The 21,981-nt window shown below is 38.8% G+C and overlaps 1 protein-coding gene across 8 annotated transcripts in view; it reads left to right on the top strand.

Moving 5' to 3' along the window:
* Positions 1–21,981, top strand: part of nrxn2b (neurexin 2b) — a 759,383-nt gene that overhangs the window by 326,796 nt on the left and 410,606 nt on the right. For all 8 annotated transcript variants that reach the window (XM_030161797.1, XM_030161795.1, XM_030161798.1 and 5 more), the window contains 3 exons: positions 6,254–6,415; positions 17,286–17,724; positions 18,871–19,254. In XM_030161797.1, coding sequence (XP_030017657.1) covers positions 6,254–6,415; positions 17,286–17,724; positions 18,871–19,254 — 985 coding nt within the window. The remainder of the gene's footprint in view (positions 1–6,253; positions 6,416–17,285; positions 17,725–18,870; positions 19,255–21,981) is intronic.

Below are 21,981 nucleotides of genomic sequence, written 5' to 3'. Positions count from 1 at the left end.
TGTCTGGAACAATCTGAACTGTGTGTGTTCGATCCCTCATTAACACTAACACTAACTTATATTTATTATACTTTACTGGCCTCACCCCTTGCATGAAGAGACCTTACCCCACTTCCTAGTCTTTTTTTTTTTGGTTGTTTTTAAGAAACAGATTGCATTGAGTATATATGTATATGTATATATCATGGCTAACGTATATACATACATATATCAATTGTCCTAATATAATCAATATGGCCATAAAACATGTTAGCCACACCCTCTTGTTGTTTTATTTCTTCCTTTTCCTTTGATTTCATTTTTTACTTCTAAGTTTAACTTAACCAAATTAACTTACTAAAATGAATAATGACCTCACACCTTATCTTGCTGAAACAAAAGGGAAAAAAATGAAGAGGGGAGACTGACTTTCATTTTTCTTGGTGAATAGACTGATTCCCTGAAGAATGAGTCTGAAGTTGGAGTCCCTGTTTCCAGTTATGACCGACTCTAAAAGTGCACAAAAATCATGCAGTAATTTGAGCTTACTTCAGAAATATTTTGATGCAATTGCAGTAGGGGCATTCAGTAATGACTAAGAATGAATGTTTTCTCCTGTCAGATGGAGGACAGAAATACTAAGGCTAGCATTATGTCCTACCATCGAAGCTAATTACTCTGTTCACCAAGACAGGGATTCCCTCTCTTCCCTCTTAGTTTTCCCTATTCTTTAAAAAACCCTCTCATACCTGTTGATTTCATCCGTGATTGGTGACATTCGACCCATCCTGTCCCACTTGCCCTTCCTAACTTACAATATCCAGCGGTTGTATTCCTGCACCCAGTCTGCATGTTCCTCTCGGCTAGAACGTCTTCCCATCAGCATCCTCACAGGGTGTTCCTGCTGCTCTAGCCCAGCGCGTGTCAGTCTGTTGTACACGTGTTTTGTAGTTTTAAATTATAATTTTACTTTAGTTTTCAATAACAATCTTTTTGCATTCTTGTCCCAAAAAAAAAAAAAAACCTAACATTGAAAGCTTTGTTCCTTTTCTCATTTGTCTGGTGTTGTGGTGCCCTGCAATTATATTTACTTCCCCATCATGTTCCCACTTTAATGCATCCTGCCAGATGGTTTATTTGTGTTTTGTTTTTTGTTTAATAGTCAGTCTGTTTGTGTTGTGTCTAATGGACTCTGTCCTCCATCCCCATACTTCCTGTCATCTTCCCATTTAAGTGCATGGCTTGTGTGTCACCCTGTTAGCTTGGATGGATTCATTTTGTTTCTTCTTAACAAAAACAAACCCTGTCACTTGAAATAACACATTCAGTCCAAATCTGGATCTGATTTGAGCAATCAAAGTGCAGAGGACTTTTAAAGAATCCTCACATCTTCCTACCACTCTGACTAAATTTACTAAAACAAGCGTGTTACTAATCTACTGTTTGAATCAAACCTTTGTTGTAACTGTACTAACAACCATTTTTGTGTCTGACTTTCCCTTACTTACAAAAGTACTAACCGATTTCGTTCACCCTCCAACCCTTTTAATTCTCTTCGGCACACTGCTAAAGAACTTCCCCCTCTCTCTTACCCATCCTTTTGACACCAAAACGGTAAACACCCCAAGCTCCCCAAACTTTATTTATGTATCGGCTAACATAGGAAGGTAGCCCAGTTCCTGAAGATGCAATTTGCCAACAACACATATCATGTTTAAGCCCATCTGTCACTATAAATTACAATGAGCATACAAGCTGCCAGACACCTATCAAAGTCCACCGATGGATGAGTACCCTTTCAATTTCTTCCTGTGGGTCTGACATTGACCTGACTTAATAGAGGTCCGTGTGGGTGGTCTTTTACAAAATGTGTCTTGTCTTGTTAATTGTACTTTTTATTTCACAATGTAACACACTTTCTCCCTATAAAAGACAGTAATCAGATGTAGTTCCATAAAGGGTAAGTGGTACATTTTAAGGTAAGCTTGCTGACTTCTCTCTGCATGGTTAAAGATGTTGAATATGTGACTGTACCGTTAGGTGTCCGTATTTTTTCAGGATGTTCTTTGCAAGTCCAAAAAACGCTGACAAAGAAAGTGGAATGAAGGTAAAGTTTGAATGCTCAAAATGAGGACCGCCTTTGGGGATTGAAGTTACAAGATGATCTGTATTCATGAATAGAGGATGTGCACCATGAGACCGAGTGAATTGCACAAAGTTATTTTCCATTGTATGTGTTGAAAGCCTGACAGAATATAGCTTCAAATACAGTAAAGTGTGAAATTCCTGATTTCCCCCTCCTTTCCTTTCATATTGGGGATATGGCTAGCATAGGCTTCAAGACTTGCTTTGATACTGCTCCTCATCCTCTCAATACCACCTGGCCTCATTCTCAAACACTTCTTTATGGAAGTACTGGCTGCTGTGGATGTAATACATTCGGTTCACTCCGCCTCGTTTCTTTTTTTAAATTTTACCCCAGTCAGCACATAAGTTGCTAGCGTACCAGACTTCAGAAAATCAATACGACAGCAGATGAGATTTGAGCGTTCTCATTGTAGGAAATTGTGTGCAAATGTAGTGAACTATAACAGAGGAAAATGATTAAAGTGAATATAGAACGCTATTGCTTTACCAATAGTATTTTGTCTTCATTACTTACATTTAGCAAGGTTAATTGCGTAATATAAACTGCGTCATCACCACAGAAGTGTGTTTGAAGTTATTCTCCCAGCATGTGCATGGCTAAAATGGAAAATTACATTAATCCCTGCAGTATACTCACTTCTTTTCCTTTTTTTTTTTTTAAATTTAATGCTTGGGACATACAGTTCAGCCAGGCCTAGATGTGCTAGGTTTCTCTGTGCTGTGGCCTGTCGAACTATGCCAAGAGCCGGTAAAATTCAATTAAAAATCAGCATCAGCAAAAGAAGAAGCAGAGGTTTGAGTGAGGTCTACTTCTAAAGTTGTCAAATTGTTAAAAAAGAAAAAAAATAAGAGTAATTTGCTTATTATAGTGTTTTTATTTATTTATTTGCACAAAATAAAAACAACAATGGAAAAAACGACATTCAAACAAGTAACAAAATTGTGCAGGAGAGGTTAGAAGCCAAAAAAGAAGGCTTATATGAATACCTCCCCCGAAATGAACAACACACAAAAAAAAGAATTAAAAAATGCAATATAACTGAAATAATAAACTGAAGTAAAAACAATAAAAATATAATCCACATTACAAATCATCAAATACAATTCAAGTGATATACAGCCTTACATTTTTTCATGAATTAAAGTCCTTTTCAGATGCTTTTTAAACAATGATAAAGTAGATGTTAATTGAAGTTCAGGTCTTAGATTATTCCACAGATTTGGTCCACGATATTTCAGAGAATACTGACAGACTGAAGTTAAAGCAGGAGGAAAAAAATAGCCCTGTTGTTTTTATATATTTATGAAGTGTGAATGCATGAAGTGGTAACTGTCCATTAATATATTTTAGGTCCTAAAGATTATGATTTAATCAAGATATCAGTTTTCCATATGGGAAATAATTGCAGTAGTGCTGTTCCCACAATCAATCTTTTTCAGTATTTTCATGTTTCAAGACATTTCAGTGTTACATTAAAGTAATTACAATTTATGGTGTCTGTAATTTAGATTATACTTTTTTTCTGGAAGACCCTCTCAGAATTTAGATTCAGTATTTCTTGTTGTGATGTAAATTACACGTCTTAACACTGAATAATAAAATGCAAAACAAAAAGAACTCGAGCTGGGAAAATCTTGCTGTTATGTTTTTAGTATTTGATTATTTGAGGGTCACTGAATGCACACTGACTCCCCGTGGCTTTTTTTTTTTGGGCACTCTTCAGCTGCAGACTGTAGTTTTCAGGTCAGAAGAACTAGGATATTGTAGAAAACATCTCCTCTGACTTGTGTTGCAAGTGCTTGTAATGTTAGTTAATGGGATGTTTGTGCAATGTAGTGGAAGCGATGAACTACAGTGAAATCTTATGAATTATTACAAAGTTACCTCAGAGGAAACATTTAGTTTTTTTTTTTTTTTTCCCAGTTTTGGACTAATAATGTATGTGTATTTTTGTTCTCTGGTATATTGTCTCTGTGGACTTTTTATTTCTTTTTATGTCCATCCTCAGATCACACAATGCAATAATGAATAGAATATCTCCACCTTAGGCAGTTTTTCTACACTGCATATATTTAAAAGGTTGGATGAATCATTAAAGCTGTGTTTCCTGAAATGATATAAAGAGCATGAGAAATAACAGAACATTATCTCTCATTCATCCTCTTTAGTTGGAAACTTCATAGGTGTCTGGCAGCTAGCCATTGCCATTCCTTAATGGCCTCAGTGATCAAAACCAGCCCTAAATGTGTACCTTTGACAGTCCCCTACAAAATATGGGCCCAAATCAAAAGTTCCTAGCCTTAGAAGTTGTTGGCTTCATCCATATCTGTAGTAATTTTTTGATTGTCTGCAGCTTTACTGGTCTTTACCATTTAACAACCGAAACGTTTCACACGCTGTTAGTTTACCTCAGTAGGAAGCTATGCAAAGTGTAGACGGCTTTCGGCAAAGGCCATGGAAGGTTGTTTGCACCTGTTTTTCGTCCCCACCTGCAGTAAAATCTAGTGTAGAAGTGTCCCCTTGTGTGAAGATAACCAAAACACACTGACACTCACCCACAGATGCATCAGGATGATGTAAGCCCTCTTTCTCAACAAGTAGCAACAGCAGACATAAAAATGAGTTGCCCTGTTTAGAGGGAAAGTACGGCAAAAAGAAAAAAAAGACAAGAACATTACTCGGCTGAGGTGATTGATCTGTTGAGTGCAGTTGTTAAAGTTTCTTCTTACCAATCTGTTTTTCACTGTATGGAGCCAGATCCTGCCCCTTATCTATAACTATTACAAGATTATTAACGGACAAACTGCATTCTATAAGGAGCATTGCCTCCCACTGACACCAAATATCAGTGTACACAGGTACTGTGTTAGTTAGAGGTAGATTGTACTAGCATCACTTCAGTGTGAACAAAAGCACTAGAAATAGATGGATGTGTACGAGGCTCCCTGCATTGCTTTATTCATGCAGTGTACATTTATTCAGAATAACAGATGTTAAGCCAGAGACTGGGACGTCTCACTTTGGCCAGTGCCAGCTCCATTATGACAATTTAGACAATAAATTGATTGCTAACTGAAAAAGGCTCTTCCAAATCATACAGCATGATTTGTTAGGGTGTTTGTACAGCAGCATAGCCATGGCACTGTTAGCAAATGTAGCCCCAATTTAATACAGTTAGCCAAATTAGCACTTATTAGTGGTTGATTCAAATATGGCAGTTTTCTGCTTTGTAATGAGTATAATGTAAACTGGTTTTATTTATTATGACCATTGGAAAAAGCTATGTGGAGGAGGTCTTCATCATACGTGTTCAAATTCCATGTTTGATGATTGTTCACGGATCAGGTAGGGAGTAGTGTCGCATAAAAAAAATAACATCACCTCATTGCGTAGGTTCATATTTTAAATTACAAGTGCAACTCTTAACTCATGAACTAATTAATCAGATGAGTCAGCAATAACAACAAACTGAGACTTAATACATCTAAATCCTAAATGCCACTTGAGATAAAAATGAATAAATAAATGAATAAAATAACCTGCTTGAGGGATTCTAAAAACTGTATTAAGTACATAGTTGTATGATGATATAGTATATATATGTTTTTTTTATATTCAGTCCATACTGTCTCATACCCTCAACTGTATATTTGATTCTACTTGTCGCTTTCTGCAGTAACCCTGCTCAAACATGTAACCACAAAATATAAGAACTATGGAAATATTGAATAATACTCATAAAGAAGTTATTTTCACTGGAGGGTTTAAATGAGTAATGGTTCAGTAGAGGGTGATGCTGTTAGAAGTACATTTGGGTCAGTCTTTACTGCTAGTGATAAGACAGTGGGCACTTCGGCACTGTTGGATTGGTTTTGGCTTAACAGCTGCACTCAAGAGTGAAAACCTCAAGTCTGACTGGCACCACACGCCAATAACAAAGTGATACCGTTTAGGGGACAGCCTCACCTCTTGCTGGTGTTTAATCCAATTTCTTCCTTGTTTTTCCTCCTCATTCTTCTAATTTCTTTCCTCTCTGGTCATTCTCCATCTCTGTCTATCCCTGCGGTCTCTCTTTCTCTTTCTGTCTCTTTTCATCTATCTCTGTTGGGCCTATGCCTGTAACAGGTGACCATCTCAGTGGATGGTATATTGACCACCACTGGTTACACACAAGAGGATTACACCATGTTGGGCTCTGATGACTTCTTCTATATTGGAGGGAGCCCCAATACTGCTGACCTGCCCGGATCACCTGTCAGCAACAACTTCATGGGCTGCCTTAAAGACGTGAGTGCTATGCTGTGCTTTTAACTTTGGTCTATGATATGCTGTATTTTGGCGTTTCCAATATGTGTGTCTTTTTGAATCTGAAGGTTCACATGGTGTAGAAATAACACCCCCCATGAGATTCCACAACAGTCATGTTTCCAAAAAATAAATGTCAAGCAGGTTTAAAATGAACTTTGGGAGAGAAATCAAGGGCTTTTTCAGCAAATAAACTAGGCTGCTTTGTATCATTAGAAGAAGGCAATAGCGTATTCTCTTGAGGTTTCCTGTCTAAAATGGCTATGATAGTTTTTATCATGGAATAGACTGATGAATAACTTAGTCTCTTCATTAGCCCTCACTGCCCATTGCTACCACCAGTCGTGTTTTTGCATTCCATTTGGATATTTGAGAAGATGCTGGGGATCTATCCACTGAGATTAAATGTTTGCTACATCAGAGCTTATTTGAAAAAGGCCGTTCCATCTCCAATAAATTCACATTGCCTTGTTTTCAAAAAATATCCCAAGAGGATATGAAGGTCTTTCATATTTTGCTGTTTCCATAAACATTTGGAAATGTGATAGTTGACAAAGCACATTAAATACACGGCAAGGTGAACTGAGGTGCCTCATCAGAAGAAGTGTTAATTTTGTTAGCTGATTAGCAGTAAGTCTTCATTATTAAAAGGTCAAGTGTGGAGTAACTCAGTTGCTGAAAACTCCACGTAAGATGTTTTTGATAAATTGGAGATAAATCTAATACCATGAACTTGATACCACATGGCATGTACTACTGTGGTTAATCATCTACTTTACACATGTACATACGTGTTCACTCTCACATGGTCATTTGCCATTTGCAGTACGACTATAACTCCCAAATGCGTGAATATAAGGTGCCAGACCACTTACTTTTTTATATGTTAATTTCTCTCATCCACTCTCTCAAACACATCCACAGATATTACACACAACACATTGGCCTAGTAGATGTGAAAATAAAATGCAGATGAAATACAAGCCATGTAACCATGTATGCACACAGGCATATGCAGTCAGTGATGGATATGTAGGAAACAGTTGTCATATAAAAACTTTATTTCCTCAACTTTGCCTCAAAAGATGACTTTTATTTTCTCCAGGGCTTTAATTCACCACTTAACAAGCTGTCAAGAGGATCAATCACAGCTTAAAGTATTATGCCCTTGTAAATGTAATGACTTGTATAGCTGCAACGCAACATGGTGCCATTGCATTTCCTCATAAAACCATGCTGATTGAATAAGTAATTACTTTTGCCATCACTTTTAATGGATCGCACAGTAATCGCCCTATCTCTAACTTAATTATGCCTGTAGAATTACATTTTCATTATTTGGGTTGCTATCGGAAGGATCCCCAGTGGGTCTTAAACTTCCCAAGGCATTTAACTATCCTCTCTCATCAAGACGAGGCTGGATTTACGACTAACACACAGAGTACAAGCAAAGTAGAGCTGGTTGTTCTGTTTTCCTAGTATTCACAGTAACACATGGAGGTGAACGAGAAGAAGCAAAGTGAATAAAGGGCTGCAGATAAACAAAACAAACAAAAACATCAGAGCAGATGGTTGGAGGTGGAGCATTAAAGCCCTAGCGGCTAGACTGAGTGATCTTCCAATGATTAGCTAAACGAGTCAGGATCTGCACAGAGAAAATTAGGAAGAAATGGCCAGAAGTGGTGGAATAAATTAAGAGTGTAAGTTGAATGTGTGTAGTGAGAGGAGAAAATGTTTCAAAGAATCATGAAGTCGCACTTGTCAGCTGCAGATTTTACTTAATCAGGCAGTGCAGACAAAAAGCATGAAAAGGAAAGTGAATTAAGCTATGATAGTTTTGAGGCAACGGTAGGATGTGGTTGAGAGGGACGGGCATATGTTCCACCTAAAATAGAGGAGACATGGTGTTGCTGTAGAATAACCATACTGGAATTTATGTTTAACCTTCTGCCAAGGGCTGCGTTTGTCATTTAGCAGTTTGGGTTTGAGGCAGCACTGCAAAACATGCCTCAAAAGTTTGTACACTCAGGTGTAGAATATTAAAATCTTGTTTACCTCAAGCTAAATAAAATGTTTCGCTGACTGCTTGTGATTCTGTATATTAAACAAATTGATACAGGTAGGGAGGGATAACATTTTGCATAGATTTCAGTAGTTTACGACCGCTGACTTATGTACAGGGTTCCCGCAGGATCTTAAGAAGTATTAAAAGTCTTGAATTTACAAATCTGCTTTTAATACCTTAAAAAGGTATTTTAAGGGTATTAAATTTGATGGGGTAGGTCTTAAGTTATGTTGCCATAAACTTGTTCACTGTGTTGTGTTTAAACGTTTCTGGGAAATGTCCAAGCTGCAAAGAAAGTAACATTGTTCTACTCAGTTCCACCCATTCCAACCTTACAATTTATATTGAAATTAGGAACCAATTATGGCTTTGCAGCCCCTCGCGAGAAATGACCACAAAACATTCAGCCCAACACACGTGCAGCTGAGAAAGCTGAATTTAGTAACTTTAACCCTTAGGGGTCCACGGTCACAGCCCTGTGACCTGCGTAGGAAGTCAGTCACGTAGAACACTGGGGACAGTTGCATTCGAAAGTGCGGACTTGAAACACTTCCACTTTTTATTTGATGTTGATAGAGCAAATACAACCAGAGATATGATGTTTTGAAACTGGAGCAAACAAATGTGAGTAAAAGTATGAAAATGAGGTGGGGCAGGCATTATATTTGTAACCATATATTCGTCATTTTTTGTCCTGTTTCGAAATGGAAAAAAACTGATCCAATCTGCGGATTCTAATCCACAGACTGCATTAGCATTAAAGGTAAGGGTGAGAATGACCCCCACCTTAACCGGGTGCAGAACCGGGGTTTGGGGCGGTGGGGGGGTATGAGAAAACCGGAGAAAACGCCTACGTAAAGATACGCTTTTATGTCAAATATTTGACTATAGTTTTGATTTATTACAATTCTAATTTAACTTTTAAAGACTTAAAGTCTATAAAAAGGTTCATTAAGCAGCTTTGAGTTATTTATGCAATAAATTATATACATTTTTCTAATTGGATGTTCTAGTTTTTGTATGTTTTTTGGCATGTTGTGTTGATATAGTTGGTTAAAATGAAAAAAATAATTGTCAAATGAGATAGATGAAGTTGTGCTGAAAAAAAAGAAAGATACCAAACATGGGTATTGTAAACATTTCTTTATATAGTATATAAAGGCAAAATCAAAAGTACTCAAAAATGGCCAAAATAGGCTCAGACCTCTAAGGGTTAAGGGACGGCTTGCAAACAAGAAGTAACCATGAGGAAGTGCAAGTTTAATAACACCTGGGTGGAGAAAAGATTATTCTTGACCTGGTTGACACGAGTTTTCCTAAATTCTAGGAGTCACAGATTTTTTGCCAGTATGGCTGTGAAATAGGCTGTGAAATGGGCATTAAATTCTATTCTAAATGGTCTTAAAAAGACTCAAATTTAACTTGTAGAAACCTGTAGGAACTCTGTATGTATATGGAGCAATAATGAATGTATCAGTGTTTACGAACTGGTAGGTCATTTTTAGAAAAGTGGAACATGCATTTATTCTTAAAGAGTAAAAGAAATTGAAAAAAACTTCGAAATGTAGTGACTTCTACAGCAAAGCACTAAAACTTTACAGATTCATGTTGTTTTACATCAGAAAAAGAAGCAAATGGATTATTTTTTTCATTCAAATGTCATATTTTGGTACTACAATCAGAACAGAATAGGAGTCGGTTAAAGCCTTCTGAATTTTTGAAAACCTGTATAACATGTTTTTTGCGAAAAACGGTTCGCTGTGTGACTTCATTGCAGTCAGACTTTAATAAATACATCAACTGAAGTGAGCTAGAAAGCTAACCGTGTAGAAAAGTGCCAAGAAACCCGCAATGAGAGTAACTAAGTGTGCCAGGTAGAGAGGTGGTATCTGAAAGTAAAGAGGAAAGTGAGTGGTTGGGGGGTAGACAGCGGTGTGTTTCATCCTGTGCTAGTTCAGTGGCACAGCTCGGATTATCAGTGGTGTTATGGTCTGGGGCGAGGCTTTCATGCTGCCACCATGGTCAAACGCCTTTGATACGCTTGGCCAGCACCCTCCAGGCAGCAGAAATCCAAAGACTGAGTACAGCAGAAGAGGAGTAAAAAGGCACCAAAAGATGTACTGGAGCCCTGTGAAGTTTTTATGTGCCCTATGTGTGTGTGTGTTCTCATACGTGTGTGTTCAAAGTCACCCACATGCTATGATCATACACTGTGTGATGTATGTGTGTGTTTTCTAGGCTCCCAGTCAGAGTCATAGGGTGTGAAATCAGGTCTTTCAGCTCCTCAGCCCTCCAGACTTGTTTCCACAGATTCCTCTCTCGTTCTGCACGTCACCATCTGTCTCTGCACCGCAACCTCCGCCTCCCCATCTCCCTCCCAGACAGTGACCTTGCTATCGCTCATTTCACACTCCTCCCTCCATCTCTGTCTCCATCCCCTCCTCCTTGTCCTCCTCACTCTCTCCGCCTCTCCCATCACTCCCCCCCCCCCGACCTCTGTCTCCCTCTGCCTCTCATCTTGCCATTCTCAGGGGCAGTTTTGTGTAATTAAGTCCATGGTAGCGCTGTTGGTACGCTAGCTTTGCCATCCTGACGCCCAAATTAAAAATTGATTTCTTCGACTGATTCCATGTAGTGGATGAATGCTCCTGCCCTCCTCATTGCCCTTACTCTTTCACTCTCTGTCTGCACTTCTAGCCTCCCAACTTCATATTGATGCTCTATCTTTGTGTCTGCAGCATCCTCCAAGTCCCACCTTTGTTGGGTGATAAAATCTTCAGACCTCACCTAGCACAAATTCACATTCATTTGATACTTTGTACTTGGAATAGTAGTGCAGCACACTCTCGCCTTTCTCCCTCTACACTTGTTCTTTCTTATCGCCAAGATTTCAGTCAGCATACATGGTAATTGTAATTTAATTTATCAGTACAATTTTAGATAAGTTACTTCATCAGCGCCTTAAGTGATGCCTTTTCTGTGGTGTCATCCCATAAAAACAAGTACAAAATGTGTGCTGTATGGCCACAACAGACGTTCACATCACACCTGCAAGAGCAAGGAGCGATTATTTTTGCATTGCTGACCTAAAGACCTTTGGATTTGCAGAGTTTCTCAATGACAAAACAAATCAATGGAGCCACCCTTGAGGAAAGCTTGAGCCCCCCTGTTAGCCACTCCTTTAAAACAGAGGAAACATTCCAAACCATAAGTTAGGGCCATGTAAATTATGATTCCTAGAAACCTGGTGTTAATAGAACTTAAAAATGTCTAGCGCACAGGTGTCAAACATGCGGCCCGGGGGCCAAATCTGGCCTGCCAAAGGGTCCAATCCGGCCCGCAGGATGAATTTGTGAAATGCAAAAGTTACACTGAAGATATTAACAATCAGTAGTGTCAGAACCATTTTAATTCAGGTTCCGCATACAGACACATACAGTCCAATTAGATTTCAAGTTGGTCAGACCAGTAAAATATTATCATAACTAGAAGCACTCGGAGAGCGCAGACCTCCGCCAAGGCAGATCAGTGGGCCCCTGTGGCCCCACCACCACCCCCGATCACCACCAAATTTAATCATTTGTTCCATGTGCCAGTATCAACATTTCCTGAAATTTTCATCCAAATCCGTTCATAACTTTTTGAGTTATCTTGCGCACAAACAGACAGACAAACCAGCGCCAACAAAAACATAACCTCCTTGGCGGAGGTAATAACCTATAAATAATGACAACTCCAAATTTTCTCTTTGTTTTTTTTTTTTTTTTTTTTGGTGTAAAAAAGTAAAATTACATTGCCCAAATGTTTACATTACCAAACTACACTTTTACAAAAAAATGTGAATAACCTGAACAAGTATGAACAAATGGAAATGTCTTAAGAAAAGTAAATGCAATTTTACCAATATTCTGCCTGTTACTAAATGTTTTGTGCGATTGTAATGCACATGTGTAAATGATAAACTGATAAACCGAGGCAGAATATTGTTGAAATTGCACTTGTTTTTCTTAAGACAATTCAAGTTGTTCACTGTTATTCAGATTTTTAAGGAAACTTTGTAGATGTAAACCTGATCATAATATAATTTTACTTTTTTCACTGTTATTATTTTACTGGTCCAGCCCACTTGAGGTCAAATAGGGCTGAATGTGGCCCCTGAACTAAAATGAATTTGACACCCCTGGTCTAATGGCTTGTCCTTGTCAGTTAATGCCAATAGATGCCAGAAGGTATAAGGAACTGTGCTGGCTGACATTAACGGATTTCAAGAGTTTTTTTTTTTTTTTTTTTTTAATGAAAATTTGACCATGTTCTTTTTATCAGTTGACAGACACTGAGTGTTTCTGCAGCGGATGACTTGACTCGTTAGATGAGCTGGTGAGACCTGCCATCCCATTATTACAAAGAACATATTACACAATATCTATATAACTCCAGACAGCCTCAAAGGTTTGAAGATGTGAAAGAAAGGGAGAGGTCTAGATGCTGAGTTGGCACATGCATTCATACAGAGCCTTTGCCTGAGCAGACATAGTCTGGGTCGTTTGCTTCATAAAACGTACATCAATCAATGCACTGTCTAATCTTGGCCTTGGATGTGTCATTCGCTTGCTCCCATGCTCCTCCCAGTCCCTGTTACATAATCAGTAATTTACCACCATGTCCTTCTGTCCTTCCTGTTGTACCTCTCCCTCACTGGGATTTTGGAGACACACTTGAAAAATATAAGTAGTTTGAGTAAATATTGTACACTTAATGATACTTTTGGTCTTGTTCGTATCGAAGTACACACACCAAACAAAAAGCTAATTTTGGCAGAAGCCACAGCAAACAAGGATAGCTGCTTGAGTCAAACACAAAGCTGTTAAATTCTCACCAAAGGTAGTAGTCTGAAACACCTTTGAACAGCAACAACAAACTATGTGCCTGCTAATATTTGAACACCAGAGTAAATCCAACATTTGTTGAAGATCATACAGTATCATATGTTTCAGCAATTTTATAGAGGCCATCTGCCCTCGGTGCTGTTTAGCTAACACGCTGCACATATTGCACAAGATCCCCCTAACATTAGATGTGCTGTCATTAATGAAAAGCTGACAGAAGGCATACTATTATTTATGACACCCTGTCTCTGCCTGATGACCCAGTTTGAATACATTCATAAATGAGAACAAACATTAACCACATTAAACAAATTCTCACACATTTCTTATATAAATAATTCAGATAACATAATGTATGTCAGGGTCATCCTAAATCTGTTCCATCTGTTGGGATTCTACACAACTGAGCTATTTTTCACACTATGTTCAGTGTTAATACTAAAGCTAATGCTCAGTAGTGAAAAGGGACAAATTATTATAAAAAGTGTTCATCCTCTGAAGAGTGGGGTGTTTGCGTGGATGTCGGGAAGGTTCACGGTTTCAGAGAAAATCCAGTGGTTCGTCGTCTGACAAAGAATATCTAGCAGAAATATAAATTGAATTTTATTTTATTAAGAAATAATGTTGACATTGCTTTTTTGAGCACAAGTTCAAGAGCACAGGGACAGGACATATTCACTTTCACATTGACTGGCCAAATTGTGCAATGGACAGAAAAGCGTCACTACAACCTCACAGCTGTTAAAGTAGTGATATTTTGCTTTTTTTAAATAGAATTATGCATTTTAAAACATTTCCCTGTGGTCTACATAAACTGTAAATGCTCTGCTTGGGTCTGAACTCTTCATTAAGTCAACTCCACAGGTCCGTCTTCAACCCTATTTCTGAGTAATGACACCAGAAAGGTCGTTTTGAGCGCTGGCCCTTTGAATGTACATGAACCACTTCACGCCCCACCACCTCCAGGTTGTTGGCTGTGCTGCTCTGTCCTGTTCAACCAACAACTGAACATTTTAGGTAATTGGCTCAAAGTTTGGACATATTTTCAGTATGGACTACAACCGCTGCTGCTGATAAACAATATGCTGTACTCAGAGAAATGTTCATCGGAAGTCTTGACCTTATATGTGCAAATGCTGTGACATAACTGCTTATAGACGCAACAAATTACAATGTACATTTACATTTATGCATTTGGCAGACGCTTTTTTCCAAAGCGATTTACAGGGGAAAAACCAAAATAAAAGAATAAAATACAAGAACAGATTAAAGACATAAAGCAGCTGTACAATTAAAAACAGTGTCATACAGAAGAATAAAAAAGCAAAGTTATAGACTAAGATACAAGAATAGATTAAAAAGACATAAAAATAGCTGTACAGTTTAAAACAAGTGAAATAAAAATACCAAGTAAAACAAATGAATGAACATAATGCATTTAAAATGGAATGTTTGAAAGTGCTAGGACAGGAGGTGCTCCCTGAAGAGCTGGAAATTAAGCAGGAATTCAAAAGGGTTGTAGAAATCCACTTGATTTTTGCCAAAATTAATATAAAGATAGTTTTTCAGCACCTGAAAGGTTCAAATTCAAAGTTTTTGAACTATCAGGGTCCCCAAATACACAAATAAATGTACCAAAGACTAATAAAAGTGGGTTTAGCTAAATATGACCCCTTTAAGATCATTAACCTTTTAGGGCTTTGAAATAATATTCACAAACTACTTATTTTGTAACTACCCAAAACTAACATAAGGTAGCTTGGTTATTAAAACCATATCACAGATGCGCCAAAAAGTCATCCAGTACATTATGTTTCCAACCTTATTCCATACTACTTTTGTGTTTTGTTTGCTTCTTTGTAAAAGCATTAGTAGAGGCTGTGACTTGTGTAAATGTAATGCATTTTAGGTAAACAAAATCTCAAAATAAGTAGAATAAAAATAAATCATCTTTCTGCCCCCACTATCTATTCTTTTCTCACCTACCCCATCTCTTTTTCTAACACCTTAAGCCATACGAGCTCATGCCTTATTAGCTGCCAGTTTTAGCGTTATCATGGCTAATTACCAGGACTAATCTCCGCTAATGACAACATTACGAGGTGTACAGTACATGTAGCAGCATAACCAATGTAGACGATAACCAAAGGAGGCTTAAGTTCAAGAATAAACCGGTATATATCCGCGTTCTTGTGGTGCATTCAGTGCCTGTGCGTAGGTGTGTTCGACAGAGAGACGGAGAAAGAGGATGCAGCCGAGGGAGAGATGTACATGTGTGAAAGAAGGAGGAAGATTGGAGGGCGTTTGAAAGAGATAGTGTGAAAGACGATGAGGAATGACAGCAGCAGTCTGGTGAAATTAGATAGTCAAAAACCAATACAGCAAACCGCGTTCCATATGATGAGCTTTTCAGTGGTGCTAATACGAAAACAGGCCAATATAAATAAAAGCAAACGGTGACTTACTATCAAATAATAGCTTGACAAATTCTACATGTTTGTACTTACGAGCATTAAAAATCTGTCAGTGCCTTAAGAGGTAAGATTTAAGAGAAAGTTAGTATTTTACCTGGATATTCCAAATCCAACAAAAGAAACCTCATAGACAATACAATGACAATAGGTGTAAAACTATGCAGTGTTTGATTCAGTTTGTACTTGACAGGTTAAACCACATGTCACTGATAATTCTCAACTGCATTCAAAGTCAGAGTGTCATGCTCCCAACACAATAACTAAGGTAGGTCTAAGCTAAGTGAGAACTCAGTACTCCTGTTGAGATGTGAGAGTTCAAACCTGAGACATCACAATAACAAAACAATCAGCTTAACATCATGGCAGCAACAATAGCAAAACAATGTCATTGAAATGTACAGATGGGATTTTTTCCCTCCTACCTTTCAGGGACTCTGTGTGGGTGTGTGAGAGAGCATGAGGAACACTACAATCAGGAGAGGGGGAAAAAAAAACACACACAAACAAACATAAAGACCTCAGCTGCTTCACACTATTACCTGGAGGACGGCCTCTCAGAGCACTGTCTACAGAGTGTTTAACAAATAAAAGGAAAACTAAAACTATAAAAGACAAGGATAATTTACTTTGCCTTTAGCGCTTAATCCATTATGAATGCTCACAGTAAGGCATAGACACATACTTTGAGCTGAAACAATAGAGCCGTATTTCATCAAAGGCTGTCTGAGACATTTGCATTAAGACTGTAGGCAACATTCACTTCTATGCTTTGGAATATCCCCTGGAGCTATTTAATTTTTCCTTTTATTGTGCATAAATACTTAGATTTCAATTTTTTTTTATATAACAAATAGTTTGCATGGTTTATGGCTTTGACCCACTGATTTTTTTTACAGCAGGGAGGAATGTTGTGCTCTCAGATAATCCCAACACTACCGCACATCAGTGAGATCAATGAAAGTGTGCCCTGAGCAACATAGCGGCCCTAAGGGGCTGCTCACTGTTTGAATATTTCAAAACTTAAAGAACTTCTTGTCTAAAGCATCTAATGCAGGGAAACTGAGCTCTTCTTTGACCTAAATGCCTTAGTACTGAATGGTGGGTTGGAGATGGGAAAGCAGCTTCTGCAGCTGGTTCAGCTATTGTGGCTGTTCAAGAGCAAGTATTCCATTCATGTTTTGATTCATCATTTCCACATGCTGACAAGATTTCCCAGCAGCCACTTGGAATTAATTTGAGCAATTAGGATGCATCTGCACACTCCCTGTAGTGTGGACAGAATGATGGTGTTTGTTGCAGCTGTGTTTTATAATTTAGGCTTTAGGAAGATGGAAACACCAAATATACCATTACCTCATATCACCTGCAGTATTTAACATAGGAATTCTAAGATGAGTGTTAAATACTTGGACTTGTTCTCTTCACAGGTGGTGTACAAGAACAATGACTTTAAGCTGGAGCTTTCACGGCTGGCCATTGAGCGAGACCCCAAAATCACCCTGAACGGTGACCTGGTGTTCCGTTGCGAAGACGTGGCAGCTCTGGACCCCGTCACATTTGAGACTCCTGAGTCATACATCTCTCTGCCGAAGTGGAACACCAAGAAAACTGGATCCATCTCCTTTGACTTCCGCACAACAGAGCCCAGCGGGCTTCTTCTGTTCAGCCACGGTCGCCCACAGGGTCCCAAAGAGCAAAAGCCTGGGAGGGAGCTGAAGACTGATTACTTTGCCATGGAGCTGCTGGATGGGTATTTGTACCTGCTGATCGATATGGGCTCTGGAAAAACAAAGCTGAAGGCCAGCAACAAGAAGGTCAATGACGGGGAATGGTGCCATGTGGATTTCCAGAGGGAAGGAAGGAAAGGTGAGCAGCAGTTTAAACTTGTGGTTAAGAGTGGTATGTGACCCAGAGCAGCAGCACTGAGCACGCAGATTCTTTTAACCATAGTCTGGCTCAATGTGTCACCACAGGCTAACACAAGATAATTGATATGACGATATTCTCACCTGTAAAAGAGAGAAGCAGAATTTTACATGAAAAAGCCATTTAAATCTCTTTCTGCTAATAGAACTAATAGAACAAACCCACTTTGGTCGTTTTAAGTTCAAAGTTATCCTGGGGCTTTTCGCTGTTAGAAAAAGTGAAAAACAATTCAAGTGCCTCCCCTTTTTATGCATCTGCTTGAAAATTTTAGTGCTCGGTCCTTGGCTGGTGCCATACTCCACCAAGTTTCATGGAAATTTGTGTAGTTTTTTTTTGTATAGTCTTGCTGACAGACAGACAGGAGAATGATCACATAACCTTGGTGGTATCTGTTAATATAGGTAGATTTTTTTCTGCCTATCTGTGTTCTGATGGCTGCCTGCATGTGGGCACAAACAGGAGCATCTGCATGCTTGAGAGTGTGCTTTCTGATGAATGATCTGTAGGTGGGCGAGCACCTTGGACATTATATCTCCCCCTAATGACATTGTATAATGAGGAAGGGTGTGTGTATGTGTGTGTGTGTGTGTCCGCGCGCACGCACCTGTTATCTCACTGCTGCTCCTGCTGTAATTGGCTTTTAATAGAAAATTAAGACGGAGTCGTTAATCACAGAAAGAGAGAGGGCCTTTTGTTTCCCCCACTCCCCGCTGCATTCTGCTTCCCTTCTCCTCCATTTAGCCTATTACAGACACATTAGACACACACGCACACTTTACTGTCATCTGTTCTCACTCTTTTTTTTTCTGTTCCTCTGTCTATGCTGTGTCCCGTAATTATCCACTTATTTCTCTTATCTTAATATAACCCACACATTCAGCCACCTGCCTGTGCAACACACCTCCTCAGTCACCATTTTTCTCATTAAATCAAAATTGTATCACTTTATAAAATCAAGATGCCTCCATTCAATCTGTACATGGAGCTAAAGCTAAGGTCACACTGATATCGTATATCTGGAAATCTTGGCAGATCTTCACCAGCTTAATAACATTCTCTGTTCTTGTTTCTGTTTCTGTTTGTTAGGATCCATTTCAGTCAACAGTCGCAGCATGCCCTTTAGCTCCCCAGAGGGCAGTGAGATCCTGGACCTGGACAGTGATATGTATCTGGGTGGGTTGCCTGAGACCAAGTCAGACCTCATCCTGCCACCAGAGGTCTGGACAGCACTGCTCAACTACGGATACGTAGGCTGTGTCCGTGATCTCTTCATTGACGGCAAGAGTCGCGATGTTCGCCGGCTGGCTGAGATCCAGAGCGCCCTCGGTGTTAGCAGTTTCTGTACACGCGAGCTGCAAAAGAGGTGCAGCAGCGCCCCCTGTGGCAACGGAGGGCTGTGCAAAGAGGGCTGGAACCGCTACATATGTGACTGCATTGGTACCGGATACCTGGGTACCAACTGTGAGATAGGTAAGGAAGGGAACATAGAGGGAAATTGTTTATAAGGGAAAAGATATTTTTCCTCCCTATTCAATTCAACTTTATTTGCAGAGTCGCAACAAGGTCGCCTCACAAGGCTTTACAGAATTTGTTGAATATGAAAATAAACAGTCAAATAAATAGTCGATGAAGGAAACATTATATAAACAATATATATAAAAAGACTGCCTACCCCACTCCACATATGCACCATACAAATACACAGAATATAGTCATACTCTCCTATTCATTCCACTATCCCATTAAGATGTAATTGTAATATAAAAAAACAAGGTGATATAGGAGTAAAAATGTTATGTCTGTGTTATTGGAGTTGACAGAACTAGTTTCATTACATCCATTTTCTAGTCTCATAAGGAAAAAAACATGGTGGCGTATTTTCAGATGTCTTAAATCAGATGTGTTAAATTTTGTCTTTACACAAATTAAGACATCATGGTTTGTGCAGTTTACTCAAGACATAAGGATATCTGACTTTGTCCATGGGTCAAAACACGATATTCAAAATCTCTCTGAAGGGACATTTTAGAGACAATTTGACAGATTAGTGTTGCTAAATGACCCACATTTTTACTTTCAATTCATTTTTGCTTTAGTTGGACCATAAGGGATTATCCAAAACAAGAAGTTACTTTATTCTGAAATAAATGTTGGAATGGCAATCAATAAAAGTTAGCTCTCTGACAGGACATTACTGTGTTTTGACCCCTATACATTGTGTTTGGATATAACATAACAGAGATGTCAGACACAAGAGACCAAAAGACTCATGGGCAGTCCAAACATGGCAAAAAGGATTTAGTCATTTATATTGTCTTCTAATCAAAGTACTGTATGTGTGCAAAAGTGGTCACAGATGGTGTTTGTATGATGCAAACAAATTTCCAAATCCAAAATATCGTACACTCCAGCTACTGAACCACAGCTAGAAAACAAGTGTAACAAGGAGCATTTGACAACATGCTGACTTGTGTTTGACACAGCCAAGCAGCTGCTGTACAGTAGAAGCTAGAGCTCCACAGGGAGCTATGTATGAACCAAATGCCACCCGAGGCGGGGAGACGTGAGGGCCGGTAGGCTAGAAGTGGGGAATCGAGGCTGAAACTCTGAGAGGTTGGCAGCGACATGGCAGAGCATCCAGGCCTACTGCTGCCATCTGTGCCAGTCACACAAACCCAGGTGGTGTGTACGCCCCAATGAGACGAGGTGAGCTAGTCGAACAGCACCACGTATGTCTGATTCATCCCAATTAGTTGCCTTCCTGGTTTGTCTTTGCACGTCCATGGAGATGACTGAGCCATGACAGTGTGGGATTTTGAGGGACAAGGAGGGTAATGAGGGAAGAAGATATTGGATTCAAATCAGGACAGTGGAGGTAGATGATGAAATGTCTTTATTTTTGAAAGGTGATATTTTAGCAGTTTTGTCTTTGAGTACAAGAGATGACAAGCACAGTTCTGATGGTGCTCTTCTGCCATCTAGTGGAGCTGTGTTTCTGCAGAGATGTGGCGGGGGTGGGGGGACACTTTTCTCTTTTCTAATAACCAGCCACATATTTCCCTGTGCCAGTAAAGTGCATAGATACATAAAGTGTAAGGACAGTCGATGCTATTGAGTAGAGGGAGAAAACCCAGGATATTACTAGTGCATTAAACAGGCGTTAGGGTGATTATGAAAGTTCTTTGTGCAGGAATCATTTGTTTTGATAGACAGGCAATGCTGCATGGGATGATTCACATATTTATGTATGTGTGGTCTTAGTCAGAGGTTTTTTTGTCCTGATGTGCATTTATTTATGCTGCGCACTTTTTTAAATGTCACTGCTTTTACCAGTCTGCCCACCCATAGCAGACATTTTTCTGCATCTTTTAGCATCATGTTTCTTGTGCACACTCCAAAACCTAAACGTTTGAAGTACACTGTGACAGTGACTCATGTTAGCCTATGCTGACACATATCGACCCACATTGCAAAATAAGCACAGTCCTCAGGGAACTGTCACTTTATGCAGAAGTCTATTTACAGCATGGCTGGTTCTACAGAGAGTTACTGCAGCTACGTCTGGTGTGAATAAGGATGTCTCTGAAATCAGCTGCACTTTTGTTATTTGTCACTTTTCTGAGCTTAAGGAGAATGTGATATTGGATTCATTTTGGGTATTTCTTGTATATTGCTTTCTTTGTCTAAAATTAATGTTTTTGCTGTGGGTGATGAATTTTCTGTCGGATGGAAATGAAATTGGAATTGAAAAGGGCATGAATATATTCCTCCCACTGCCCAAACTTAATTTGACAGAAATTTGGAAATTATAATGTTTAGTTAACACTAATCTATTGCTACTGTTAAAGACACCTGGAATTAAAAGTGCAGTCTCTATTCTTGGGACAGCCAATATTATTAATCACAGTATGTTTTTTTAATGTGTTTTAATTTGCTTATACAAGTTTAAATACCCACTGGCTCATTACATTTATCTTCATTTTTGATACTATGTGCTACTTGCAAAATAAAAACAACCATATCTGTCAACATATGAGTTAAATCATATTTTTTAAAATGTATAATAGATGACCTATTCACAAGAATGTGTGATGTACATAGACTGGCATTAAAAAAAAAAAAAAAAAAGAAGTCTCCACCTGGATTTAACTAACCAAATAGATAAGAACCTTCTATTGAATCCTTACAATAGTGATT

The sequence above is a fragment of the Sphaeramia orbicularis genome, chromosome 18 (genome assembly GCF_902148855.1).
Source record: "Sphaeramia orbicularis chromosome 18, fSphaOr1.1, whole genome shotgun sequence".
Classification (NCBI taxonomy): Eukaryota; Metazoa; Chordata; class Actinopteri; order Kurtiformes; family Apogonidae; genus Sphaeramia; species Sphaeramia orbicularis.
This window is presented reverse-complemented; position numbering and strand designations above follow the sequence as displayed.